The sequence below is a fragment of the Mobula birostris genome, chromosome 12, assembly GCF_030028105.1.
Source record: "Mobula birostris isolate sMobBir1 chromosome 12, sMobBir1.hap1, whole genome shotgun sequence".
NCBI lineage: Eukaryota > Metazoa > Chordata > Chondrichthyes > Myliobatiformes > Myliobatidae > Mobula > Mobula birostris.
Window position 1 is genome coordinate 68,530,094 of NC_092381.1, and position 14,218 is coordinate 68,544,311.

Consider the following 14,218-nt stretch of genomic DNA (forward strand, 5'->3'; position numbering starts at 1 on the left):
TTCCAAACAAATCACTTACACAAGCTACCAGCATTTGCCTGCACTTAGTGAAACTTTTCTAACCATGAATCTGTCTAAACATCATTTAAACATTTTAATTACACACAATTCTACCACTTTGTCCGGCAGTTCCTTCCATGTAACACCATGCACTGTGATAAAATGTTGCCCTTCACGTCCCTTTAAATTTTTCGCTTCTAGTTTTAGACTTCCAAATCCATGGTTTGTGACCACTTATCTTATCTATGCCCCTTATGATTCTACAGCATTTAACTCTGTCACCCCTCAGCCGCCGACATTCTGGTGGGGGGAGGGGGAGAGAAGAGAAGGGGGGAGTCCAAGCCCACCAAGTCTCTCCTTATAATTTAAGCCTTCCAATCCAGTAATATCCTTGAGAAACACACACACAAAATGCTGGAGGAACTCAGCAGACCAGGCAGCATCTTTGGAAAAAGGCCAAAACACCGACTGTTTACTCTTTTCCATAGATGCTGCCTGGCCTGCTGAGTTCCTTCTGCATTTTGTGTGTGCTGCTTGGATTTCCAGCATCTACAGATTTTCTCTTGTTTGTGAATATCCTTGAGAATCCTTTCTGCAACTTTTCCAGCCCAAGTACATTTTTCCAATAACTGGGTGCCTGTAACTACAATAATACTCCATGTGGGATCTCAGCAACATCTTGTACAGCTGTAACATGACATCCCAACTCCTGCACTTACTTAGTGCCCTGTCCATACATGCCAAATGTCTTCTTCTTTATCCTGTCTACCTATGTTGAACCCTTAAATCTCTGTTCTACGATACTCCCCAGGGTCTTGTCATTTACTATGCAAGTCCCACCGCGGTTTAAATTCCAAAAATGCAACAACTCACACGTAAAGGTTAAGTTCCATCTGTTATTCCTTGGTCCACTTCCTCATTTGATACAGAATGAAATTTGCTCTGAGAGCTTATACGAAAAATAATTGAATGCAAAATTTACTTTAAAAATTTCTTGTTTCTTGGCACAATACTTACGACAAAAAAAACATAGTATGCCAAGCAACTGACTTGTCAAACAAGAGAACATTGCAGAAATGCGGGTAAAATAATGAATGGATAAAAAATAATTAGGATAATAATAATTAAGAGGCTTAGTGACTTTAAAAATAGACAAGTTGATATTCTGTTAAGGAAAAGCAAGCAGCAAGCATTTTTTCAGTTCTTCCTGTCTAAAAATGGTCAAGTAAAATCACTGATTAAAGAGAAAGAAAATGGTAATCATAGGACAATCAGCCTAACCTTGGTGTGAACAAAATACAAGGGGGAAACTCCTTAAATAACAGTATTAATCTTCAACTAGAAGGGGCATGACTAACAAAGAAGAATTAACATGGATATATAAATACAAAGTTGTGAAAGAATTACAACTGATCTTCTTGAAGCTGTAATAACAAAGACACTTTTTTGCAGGAGTGTAGGCTGCCACACCTCTGCAACAAAGGGAGGTGGACGCGATGATATTCCCAGGGACTGTCTTTATGGTCAGGGTGAAAATGAGAGGAGCACATCCGGTCTGCGTATTCTGCTACCAGGAGGTAGCTTCTCTATGATCGAGGCCAAAGAGGTGGTGGGGGAGGGGGAAGGGGGTGACTCCTTGTAGTTGATGTGAAGCACCAATGCAGGCCAGTCAGAGGGAACTGCATAACACCCAGAGAGATTTGCATCAACCTCTCCTCTGCAGTCAAGGCGGGTGAATATGAGAAAGGAACTCCAAGAGGTGAAGAACAGACAAGCTGGGCTCTTTGCCTCTGAATCCTCCAGGATCACCTTCTGATCCAGGATCTGCTTTGTGGAGCAAGACAAGACATGTTCACGCTTCTTCCAAAAGGTCCACAGGAAGCCTATGGCTCAGTAACAATTTTACATACAGATATATTAAGGATCTGCAGATCCTTTTATGTCAGTCTGTGTGACAGCAAGATCACAGACAGCACAGTCTCCCAGAACTTCCTTCTCTTGATCAGAGGTGCTAGGCAATCGCAAAAGGGAGAGTCTAGATCAGCCACTGACCTTGGAGGAGCTAACTGGCTCCATTCATTCTCTTGGCATGAATGAAACTTCCAGAAGTGACAGCTTACCAGTAGAGTTCTACTAGACTCTGTGGGGCCAAATGGGCCTTGACCTGCTGGAAGTGTATAATGCAATGTTTCTGGCTGGCAGCTTGTCAGTTTCTATGAGAAATGAAATCATCAAAAAGCAGAAAGGAGAGATGGAAGACATCAGGAATTGGAGACCCATTTTTACCTTGAACGTGTAATTAAAAAAAAAATCTGGTCCAAAACCATAGCCAATTGGGACAAGTCAGCTCTGGGACAGGTGATCTACCCAGACCAAACCCATGCTGTACCAGGGAGGGCAATCTCTGACAGCCTCATGCTACTCAGGGATACTATTATCTAAGTACAGGACAGAGGGGTACATGCCTGCCTAATCAGCTTTCCACAGGATATCACATGTACATAATGGCTGTGCTCTCCAAAAACACAAAAGTCAAAACCTCCATGTACATGGATGATGCTGTGGTCAGTTCACAGATTGATCAGCATCTGTGACCAGTTCAAGTTAGCATCAAGAGCCAGAGTCAAATGCAGGACAACCAAGGCCATACTGTTCAGTAGCTGGCCCAATCGATCCAATGTCGAGCCTGACTGTCTGTAGGTGCTGGGGACTGGTTCGGAATAGTTAAGGCGAGTAACAGGAATTGGCTGGAGTGGATTGGTGAGGGATGCACTGAAGCAATGCTAAGATTGCGGGGAAGAACCACAGTATAACCTCCTTCTGCTACTGCACATTGAGGGGCTAAGTTGAGTGGGGGAAACCTCCTTGAACAAAGAGTGCATCACCTCTGTGGGGGGGGGGGTCACATGAGTGGCAATGGTGTTATGTTTGTCTGTACCTTTTCTCTTTAAAGTTTATATTATCAAATGTACTTACCATGAATGTAAAGATTTTATCGTTTTGCACCGTTTCTTTCTTTGTATACAGTGGATTCTGGTTAATTGGAGCAGCCACTTATTTGGCATAACTCTTAGAGAACATAAACCAATCTAGATAATAGTCTGAATTTCCTTCGTTTATTTTGGACACTAAACTGCTTAATTGGGGCAAGAGACATAGTAGGGGAAGTAAGGGTTATGCGGAAAAGACAGGCAAGGTGGAGATGAGTCCATGGCCAGACCAGCCATGAACTTGTTGAATGATGGAGCAGGCTTGGCAGGCCAGCTGGCCTACTCCTGCTCCTATTTCTTATGTTCTTATGTAGGAGACAGTTTCTAACTAGCATCAGAGTCGTGCACTACACCATACCTGGAGTTTTTATATAGTGTCAGTTGCGTGCAGCTGTGTTAAAAAAGCAGTTTTTTTTGTCACTGATAGTTAGTGAGAAATAAGCATCAAGACAATTCAGGCAACACACATCAAAGTTGCTAGTGAACGCAGCAGGCCAGGCAGCATCTCTAGGAGGAGGTACAGTCGACGTTTCAGGCCGAGACCCTTCGTCAGGACTAACTGAAGGAAGAGCTAGTAAGAGATTTGAAAGTGGGAGGGGGAGAGGGAGATCCAAAATGATAGGAAAAGACAGGAGGGGGAGGGATGGAGCCAAGAGCTGGACAGGTGATTGGCAAAAGGGATATTAAAGGATCATGGGACAGGAGGCCCAGGGAGAAGGAAAAGGTGGGGGGGGGAACCCAGAGGATGGACAAGGGGTATAGTCAGAGTGTCAGAGGGAAAAAAAGGAGAGTGAGAGAAAGAATGTGTGTGTATATAAATAACGGATGGGGTACGAGGGGGAGGTGGGGCATTAGCGGAAGTTTGAGAAGTCAATGTTCATGCCATCAGGTTGGAGACTACCCAGACAGAATATAAGGTGTTGTTCCTCCAACCTGAGTGTGGCTTCATCTTTACAGTAGAGGAGGCCGTGGATAGACATGTCAGAATGTGAATGGGATGTGGAATTAAAATGTGTGGCCACTAGGAGATCCTGCTTCTCTGGCGGAGAAAGGGGGCTTTCTCTCCCCCTCCCACTTTCAAATCTCTTACTAACTCTTCCTTCAGTTAGTCCTGACGAAGGGTCTCGGCCTGAAACGTCGACTGTACCTCCTCCTAAAGATGCTGCCTGGCCTGCTGCGTTCACCAGCAACTTTGGTGTGTGTTGCTTGAATTTCCAGCATCTGCAGAATTCCTCATGTTTGCGTTTTTAAAAAAGACAATTCAGAACTGTTTTGATCACTGAAGTTTCAAGCATTCAGGCTTGGAGATGCTACAAACAGCTGGGAGTGAAAATGAAATGATTTCCCTACTTAACAAACAAGAAAAAATCTGCACATGCTGGAAATCCAAGCAACACCCACAAAGTGCTGGAGGAACTCAGCAGATCAGGCAGCATCTATGGAAAAGAGTAGATGTTTCTGGCCAAGGCCCTTCAGCAGCCTGAAACGTCAGCAGTACTCTTTTCCATAGATGCTGCCTGACTGCTGATTTCACTATTTCAACGAGTAAGGAAATAAGAATTAAGGTATCGACATCATCTTGCATGTTCCAATAGAAATGAAGATTTTGAGGATGCAGTCACTGATAGCATTGTATGAAGGCAATTCATTATCTACACTAGGCGCGCGCGCTGATTTTATTAGTTTACAGTCAATCAAAAGAACGCAGCAGTGTACAGGTACACTGGATGAATTCTTCTGTAAATAACAATTAGGAATTGATACTGTTTTATAGTACTGTAATAGTATTGATAGTGCTGTAATTTGTTCTGTATTTCATTTAAATACATAATATGTTACTCAGTTAAATGGTAGTTTGTTAATTTTATACCTTTTTCAAGAAACTTTGGCTAATTGGGGCAGCCGTTTAATTGGACCAAAATGCACTCGTCCTGATGTGTCCCAATTAACCTGAATCCACTGCATTTATTTTCATGATTAAAGTCTATTTCGAAATATTAAAAAGTAAAAAGAATTATGTCTTTTAACCTTCACACCAACTATAGATGCATTTCAAAACAAATTCCTTCCTATCCAAGATAACTTAAAATGTAAAAAAAATTACACAAAAAGGTTTTATTTCTTAAAATCACAATTATTGGAATGTCACATTACCTCCATAAGGCAAAGTAGTTACTAAGACTACAACAACACTTGAAAATGAAGACAAACTGAATGTGATCAATTCCATTTAATGCATCAAGTAGAAAGAGTTGCTAGAACTGACTTGCTGATATTTGTAGGATCACATTTCTGAAAGTTACTAGTTGAAGTTTACAGAACATACAAAACATTAGGGCCTAAGAAGATAAAAGTACCATATTTTTTTAAAATTTGGTACAAATGCATTCAGTTAAAGAAAATGCAAATTTTGATTAGGAGGTGCATAGCTGGTGGGATAAGCACGGAATGCAGGAAGATGCAATGATGACATTTTAACCAAAACAAAATGGAAGTAAAAAGTCTCCTTACAGAATAGTTGGGGGTGTGCCTTCGTGAATTTGATTGAGATTTATCCTTCTCTCCCTTGTGCTTTGAATGTTTTCTTGTCATCTTTATTTCACCTGAGAATCTTAAAAAGGAAAAAGTACCAAATTATTATTAGAATAAAAGTTATGCTCGAGATTCATGCCTCTTGCTTAAATTGGCAAATTGGTTTATTATTGTCACTTGTAACAGGGTACAGTGAAAAACTTGTCTTGCATTCTGTTCATAACAGATCAATTCAAAGTAAAACAATAACAGCACAGAATAAAGTATTACCGTTACAGAGAAAGTGTAGTGCAGGCAGATAATAAGATGCAAAGTCATAACACGCTAGATTATGAAATCAAGACTTCATCATATACTAGGGTATTGTTCAAGTCTTATAAAAGCAAGGTAACATGCTGTCTTTGAGCTCTCATAAGTCTATTCTTCAGCTCATCACTTATGCATTCTGGATACTATACAAGAAATCCAGTTTATCAACTGTGCCTGAGAATAGACAACACTGCTTTCAACATTGCGAATTGGTTTATTATTGTCACATGTACTAACATACAGTGAAAAACTTGTACTATCTCAGTGTATGGTTGTAATGAATGATATGCAAGACAAAATAAAATAATAACAATGCAGAATAAAATGTTACAGAGCAATTGCAGTGCAGGGAGAAATAGGGTGCAAACCCATAGTGTAGTAGATTTTTGAGAGATAAAGAGTTCATCATATACTAGGACTCTGTATTAATAGTCTTATAACAGCAGGGCAGATACTATCATTGAACTCTCCCAAGTTCATTCTTCAGCTCCAATCAGATTATCTTCTGACTCTCTAGAGCCTGGACCGATCCTTGCTTCCTAAACCTTAAGCGAGCTTCTTTCTTCCTCTTGACTAGGTGCTCCACTTCTCATGTCAACTATGACTCCTTCACCATACTATCCTTTCCTACTCAATGGGACAAAAACACATGCAAGTATTCCCCAAACAAACTCCACATTTCCATTGAGCATTTCCTTGAGTACATCCCATCCCTAATTTATGCTCCCAAGTTCCTGCCAAATAGCTTTATACTTCTCTCTCCCTCAATTAAATACTTTCCCATACCATCTGTTCCTATCCCACTCCAAGGCTATTGTATAACTTGTGGTTGTGGTCACTGTCTCTGTCCTTGCTCTTTCAGAGACAAAGGAACATAACTGAAAGAATATATGAGCTGCAAAATGCACAGACTCTTGCACTGCTACTTTCAGACCAACAAAAGATTAAAAAAACAGCACCCCCTCTTCTGTCTGAGCAAGTAGCAGCCTCCTGGACTTAATAATGAATTCTACAATTTCAGGTCAATTGATTTGTGTCTGCATCACTAATTCATCTGTGACGCGGCTCTCCTTGTTTGTAGTTTTACCCTGCCTTTTTATCCCCTTTCCTTCTCCTCTGGTTGTAGCAGACATGCCTAGCAAACCTGCTCTGCATTTCATTCTCTTAGTTCTAAGGAAGGGTCTCAACTGGAACCACTGTTTCTCATCCTGCAGATGCAGCCTGACCTGCTGAGTATTCCCAGGATGTCCCGATTTTATGTTATCTGTTTTCTCCTAGCTATCTGCCCAGTATTTCCAACAACTGTACTGCTCTTCATTTCATGGTTCCAGTATTTTTCCTCCTTCTCCTCTTCTTTATTGTACTTGTTCTGCTGAGACCTCCCATTGACAGATTAGCTATGATTAACTGGCCTTTGGCATCCTATCTTGGGCTTGTTTTCTCACTTTTTTCTATTTCAGTAAAGGTTATCGACCTGAAACATTAGCTCCGTTCTCCCCACTGATGCTGCTTAAACTAATCAGTGAGTAAAAACAGAAATACCAGAAAACCATTATGATTTATAGATTCTAATTTCTTAAATAGTTTGCTCATCAAGATTAGTCTACTGGTTGAGACACACAAGTCTCCTAAAGCATCAATGCATTTTCAAATTAACCAATTCTGTTTTCTAAATTGTTGTTCGGCATCCTTGCCTCACAGTCTTAAATGTTGCAGAGATAACCACAACAAGCCGTTCAAGTGGGGTATTATCCTTGGCTGCTAAAAAAAAAATCATGGATTTGCAAATAACAGTTACTGTAGTTGCATATACAAGATTAAAAAAAGGAGGATTAAGAGTCATTGGCAATTAATACATGGCACACATTTCTCTGTCTCATTTGGAGGATATACTGCCTTACAATGCATTTCAGACAATATACTACCAAGTCTATTAGTTCCTGATTATTCTTTTACAGTTATTGACATAGGTTTTAATAATGTTGAGTACAGACTTTATACAAACAGCAGTTCAAAGAACAAGTGTTGTCTACAAAATAACTGGAAAAGTTGACAGTTAAGCCCATCACCCACTCCCCCACCCAGATGCCTGTTAAATATGCCAAAACATTGAATTTTGTAACAGCAATACAGTGGGTGTATCCAGGGAGGAGTTTCACCTTGAGTGAAGAGTCTTGTCATGTCTGTTCTGGAGCAGCTTACTCACCTTTGGTCCCACCGGACACTCAGCTCTCATCTTTGCCCCAAGTAGCAGCAGCCACGCCTTGGTTCATCTCTTCAACAGGCAAACTAAATGAGATGAGGGAAACTGGCAGGCCTATAGGGACATGCCTGTTAGAGCATGTGAAGTCAGCTCCGGCAGACTGGGTAGATGACATCTACAGTGAGATCCAATGGCCAGGAAGGCAGTTCTGCAATGCTCAGAGTGAAGGGCATGACAAGGCACAGAAGACATCATGGTCATTACTGCAACCAAGGAAGACCCCAAATTGTGACTCTTGTTCATACCACTGGACCCCAGACTTCTAAGGTTAAGAGAGTGGAACTGCCCCAGTGCAATGATTTTTCCAATTTAAAAACTCCACTGTGTGGGCCGGCTGGTGGTGCAATGACACCTGGGAGCGGAGGTTCCCGGGTTTGAAACCAGTCGGGTCTGCTCCCGAGTACGCTTTCCATCCGTGCCGGGTTGAGTGTCAAGATCGCAACTCCACCTCGTAAAATAAAAAAAGGGAAAAATACTGCGAAAATGTCTGTGTGAGGAGTGGTGCACCACAGTCTCTCTCTCTCTCTCACTCCGCGCCTTGTAAAAAGCCATGAAAAAGACATCATCACGGACGCACGCACGCAGGCACACGCCAAAAAAAACTCTACTGCACAGATCTTCTATCTTCGTCAGACATGGCAGACAACCACTATTCTGATATTTGTTTGATTCAAATTAAAAGCTTAACATTTAAATCAATGTAGAATAATTAAAAAACACACTTATAATCATTAAACTAATCTCAATTAATTGATGACATGCTCCCAGTAAAATTTCAATAATCTGACATTCAGAGCGTTAGAAGTACCAGACAAGCAGACTGTTGGATATCATTCCTATGAGCACATCAGTAAACCTTCAATTCACTTCTCTAAAAAAAATAAAGATGTTTCACAGAGGTGTTATACTTTGAAACCTACCAGACAGTGAAAGGACTGGAAAGAGTGGACATGTAAGGAGAGAGCAGTATCTGAGGGCACAGCATTAGAATCCCTTTAATACAGAGATGAGGAAGAAATGAGGGTGCTGAATCTGTGGAATTTGTTGCCACAGAGAACTGTGCAGTCAAATCACTGAATATATAAGGTAGAGATTGATAGATTCTTGCTTGGTAAGGGGGTTAAGAATTAAAGGGAGAAGGTGGAAGAATAGGGTTAAAAAAAAATCAGTCAGTCATGATTGAATAGCGAAGCAGACTTGATGGGCCAAATATCCTCATCCCAAGGGACCACAGGAAAAACCAAGTTCCGGAGATGTTAAAGGGAGCACAGTGGAAACAGACCCCAGATGGAGTGCAGGGCCCAGGTAAGGCTTGGGATCATGGGACACTTACAAAACAGTATGGTGAGACAAATGCTAAACAATCTGAATTTCTGAACAGCTGTACACCAGATTATCAGAGTCCCTTAATAACACTACCAAATATTTATCCTTCTCCCGTGAAGCTGTTCTTCCCTATTCAAATGAAAGGAGGTACTGTTCACTGACTTAAATGCTGGGGTATGCAACTACAGAAGACCACAGCTCACATCATTACAGTCATATGGGATGCTGTTTTGCACCACTGAATCACTTTGCTACTCCTCTTGGATCTTGTGCGCTTTTAGTTTTCATTTTAAACCAAGCAGCGATGGCTCTCTCAGAATGGTTATCAAGGCACAGAACCACATCAAACTATTCCAAAACAAAATATATCTCCCATAATTTTCAGTAGTAACAATGGTAAAAGTAGCAACAACACTTACCAACATGCCACTGTAAAAGATAGCAATGTTGAATTTCTCTGTGCAGGCTTTAATATGGAAATCTTGCAACTGCTATTAGTGACTGATCACTCTTACTGTTCCACCCACATTCTCCAGCCCCAAACTCATACAGCAGCAGGCAGCACTGTTAAAGTACTCATTGCCCATTGTCAAAAATCAATGCTTCAGCATGCCAGCATTAACTTAGGATAATTACCCACCACTGAAGATCTTCACTTGTTACAAGATTTTACAGTCGATCCAAAACCTAGAAAGAACACGTTTTCCCACACGTGAAGACTTCTATGGAGGCAATTTGTATTGAAAGGCTGAGTCCCCTTGCATCAAATTTTAAATTGTTTGTTAAATGTGAGAGGCTTAATATTCTAATATTTTCTTAATTTAAAAGTACTTATAAATTATCATTAATCTTTTAATTGCAATTGATAATGAAATATACATTTCAATCTTTTTTGATATTTAAATAAGTTGTTTAGTCTGATGAAGGGTCTCAGCCTGAAGCGTCAACTGTACTCTTTTCCACAGATGCTGCCTGGCCTGTTGAGTTCCTCCAGCATTTTGTGTGTGTTGCTGGGATTTCCAGCATCTGCAGATTCTCTCTTGTTTTTGAAGCTGTTTCGTTTTTTTGTATTTATTGAGAACAGTTACGAAAACTATTTAACATTGCTTAGCTCTTTAGGCCATCCAGACCAAATCAGAGGACATTTTTTCTTGTCATCTCATGGGTGGGCCTCAGTCTGCCCTCTCATAGACATTACCTTCACTACCACATTAGACTAATTAGCTCCATGGAAAGAAATGGCAAAAACAAATCTCAGTAGATTTTCTGCAAGTTCTCACTTGCTGTCCATTTCAGCCAAACTTCCAAAAATCATCCTCACAAACCTCTGTGGGCATGCCAAAATTGAGCCAGCTGTTCTTCACGCTAATCAGACAATAAACTGATGTATTCCTCCTAGCAAATTCATATTTTTCAGCCAACATTTACTATCAGAATGGAATGATCCTAGGAGTGCTAAGCAGTCATACACGATTCCACAAAATCTCATGTCACAAAATCAAATAAGAACACAGAAACATGAGGAATTCTGCAGATGCTGGAAATTCAAGCAACACACATCAAAGTTGCTGCCTGGCCTGCTGCGTTCACCAGCAACTTTGATGTGTGTTGTAAGAACACAGAAATCTGCTTTTCCCACCTACTATTCTGCATCAGCCATTAAGATGATATACCTCAATCTTGAACACTATTTGAAAGTGCAAAGTAAATTTTATTATCAAAGTGTATAAATGTCACCAGCTACATCTCTGAGATTCATTTTCCTACGGACATACTAAGCAAATCTATAGAATAGTAACTCTAACAGGATCAATGAAAGATCAACTACTGTGCAACAAATTGTGCAAATGCAAATAAATAGCAATAAATAACGAGAACATGAAAGAAGATAGAGTCCTTAAAGTAAGATTGTGGGAACACCTCAATGAATGGGCAAGTGAGTGTAGTTATGATCATTGGTTGTGGGAACACCTCAATGAATGGGCAAGTGAGTGTAGTTTATCCCCTTTTGTTCAAGAGCCTGATGGTTGTGGTGTAGTAACTGTTCTTGAACCTGGTGGTATGAGTCCTGAGGCTCTTGTACTTTTTACCTGATGGGAGCAGTGAGAAAAAAGCACGGCCTGGGTAGCGATGATCTCTGATGATAGATGCGTTTCATGTAGATGTCTCAATGGTTGGGCAGGTTTTACCCATGATGTACTGGGTCAAATCCACTACCTTTTGTAGGATTTTCCATTCAAAGACATTGGTGTCCACACCAGGCTGTGATGCAGCCAGTCAATGCACTCTCCACTACACATCAGTAGAAGTTTGTCAAAGTTTTACATGTCATGATGAATCTCCGTAGACTCCTAAAGAAGTAGAGGTCCTACTGTGCTTTCTTTGCAATTGCACTTACATGCTGGGTCCAAGACAGGTCCTCAAAATAGTGACGCCCAGGAATTTAAAGTTCCTATCTACCTCTGACCCTCTGATGAGAACTGGTTCACGGATCCCTGGTTTCACTCTCCTTGAAGTCTACAATCAGCTCTTTGGTTTTCTTGATATTCAGTGAGAGGTTGTTGTTATGCTACCACTCAGACAAATTTTCATTCTCCTTCCTATATGCCAATTCATCACTATCTTTGATTCTGGAAAAATCAGGGACACAAAAACTAAAATAATTTTGGAATTTTCGCACAATCATTAATGAGGAAGAAATTATATTCACAGAGGTAAGGAAAGCAAGCTGCCACTACAAGTGTGGAGTGGCAGTGAAGACTATTTAAGAATTAGACAGGTTGAGAAAGATAACTGTTTTGAAAATGAAGAAATATGCAGTGAGAAATTTAGCCTAGTGTCAGTTTGTATGATCAGAAACCAGCTGGTTCAGTCAAAAAATAAAACAGATAAATGACTGAGTAAAAGCGGTCTGAATGTGTTACAGACTGAAGATACCCATTTATGCCTTTCAGTGTTTATCTGAAAAAATAGTTACTCCTCAATCAAGTTTAGATACTTGACAACCAATCTTGTGGGAAAAGAACAGAGACTGAGTCAAAAGGCATCCCCTGATAGCATCCAGATAATCTACAGAGTACATGAGGAAGTGACGGTTGAAATTGTGAATGGCCATTTTTGATATTTCATATGGACTGCAACAGAGTTAATGTAACTCACCAATTAAAATTGAGAGAGCTGGGGACTATAGGCCTCTGATATCAGTAATATGATATTTTCTACAGTATATTAAAATTTTACTGGCAAAGTATTTGGGAAATAGTGACAGGATCATTCAAAACCACCATGGATTTTTTAAACAAACGGATGTGACACAGTACTGAGCAAAAGTCTTAGATATATACATATACATACAAACGTACATACACATATACACCTAAGGAACTATAGGTGGATAGGAACTATATAGTAAGGGTACCTAAAGGCTGATTTATACTTGTGTGTCAACTCAACGCCGTAATCTACACAAGTGGCCAACGCACGTTGTGAGCATTTATACTTGTGCGTTGGTGTGTCTGCGTCGCTCTGCAATTCGGGCACGTCGCGCATGCGCACACACCTGCCCGCGCAAAGCTTCGTGGACATGGTAGTCTTTCTCGGGGTAAACAAGTTTAAAGCAAGCGTCATTTTTCGTAAAAGCGAAATGTGTCCCCATAATTTTGGAGGTCTGTAAAGCTTTATGGAAAGCATTGCAGCCAGAGTCCCTTCCCTGCTTTTCAGTCGGCCAATGGGAAGCTATTGCAGCGTAGGATCACAGTTGTTGCGGTCTATGTTGATGCAACACGTAGTTACATTTTGGGAGAGGTGCGTGTCAGGCTACGGTGTAGGGATCCGCGTAGGGTTTGCAGCGACGCCATACCTACGGCATTGAGTTGACGCACAAGTATAAATCAGCCTCAAGACTTTTGCACAGTATAGTAGTAATTTTATGTACTGCATTGTACTACTGCTGTAAAAAAAATCTTGACCTATGTGAGTGATGATAAACCTGATTCTGATATGGGTCTCTATTGTGGACTGAGAGTGGGAAGGGGACAGGGAGAGGGCAATATGGTTGGGAAAAGGGGGAGGGAACAGGAAGCACCAGAGAGACATTCTGTAACTATCAATACACCAATTGCTTAGAATCAAATTACCTTGCTCTGGTGTCTCAGGGCTGGGTGTGTCTGCACCTGCACTAATGTTCCCCCCCCACCCTAGCACTCTGCTGCTACCTGTCCCACACTCCTCCTGCTGCACTCCACACTCACCATTCCCAACATCCTTTACTCCCAGCAACACACACAAAATGCTGGAGGAACTCAGCAGGCCAGGCAGCATCTGTGGAAAAAGAGTAGTTGATGTTTCAGGCCAAGACCCTTCAGCAGGACTGGAGAAAAAAGGTGAGGAGTAGAATTAAAAGTCCGGTGGGGGGGGGGGGAGAAAGAGGAGGGCGAGAAACAAGATGATAGGTGAAACCTGGAGGGGGAGGGGTGAAATAAAGAGCTGGGAAGTTGTTTGGTGAAAGGGATACAGGGCTGAAGATGGGGGAGTCTGATAGGTGGAGATAGAAGGCCATGGAAGAAAGAAGAGGGAGGGGGGAGGAGCACCAGAGGAAGGTGATGGGCAGGCAAGGAGATAAGGTGAGAGAGGGAAAAGGGGATGGCCAATGGTGAAGGAGTGGGGGAGGGCATTACTGGAAGCTTGAGAAATCGATGTTCACGCCACCAGGTTGGAAGTTACCCAGACAAGATACACGGTGTTGTTCCAATCTGAGTGTGGCCTCATCACGACAGTGGAGGAGGCCAGCCATCGACAC

At 41.3% G+C, this 14,218-nt stretch overlaps 1 protein-coding gene across 5 annotated transcripts in view; it reads right to left on the bottom strand.

Moving 5' to 3' along the window:
• Window positions 1–14,218, bottom strand: part of swt1 (SWT1 RNA endoribonuclease homolog) — a 155,500-nt gene that overhangs the window by 135,376 nt on the left and 5,906 nt on the right. For all 5 annotated transcript variants that reach the window (XM_072274004.1, XM_072274002.1, XM_072274003.1 and 2 more), the window contains exon 2: window positions 5,502–5,601. In XM_072274004.1, coding sequence (XP_072130105.1) covers window positions 5,502–5,582 — 81 coding nt within the window. In that variant the 5' untranslated portion in view covers window positions 5,583–5,601. The remainder of the gene's footprint in view (window positions 1–5,501; window positions 5,602–14,218) is intronic.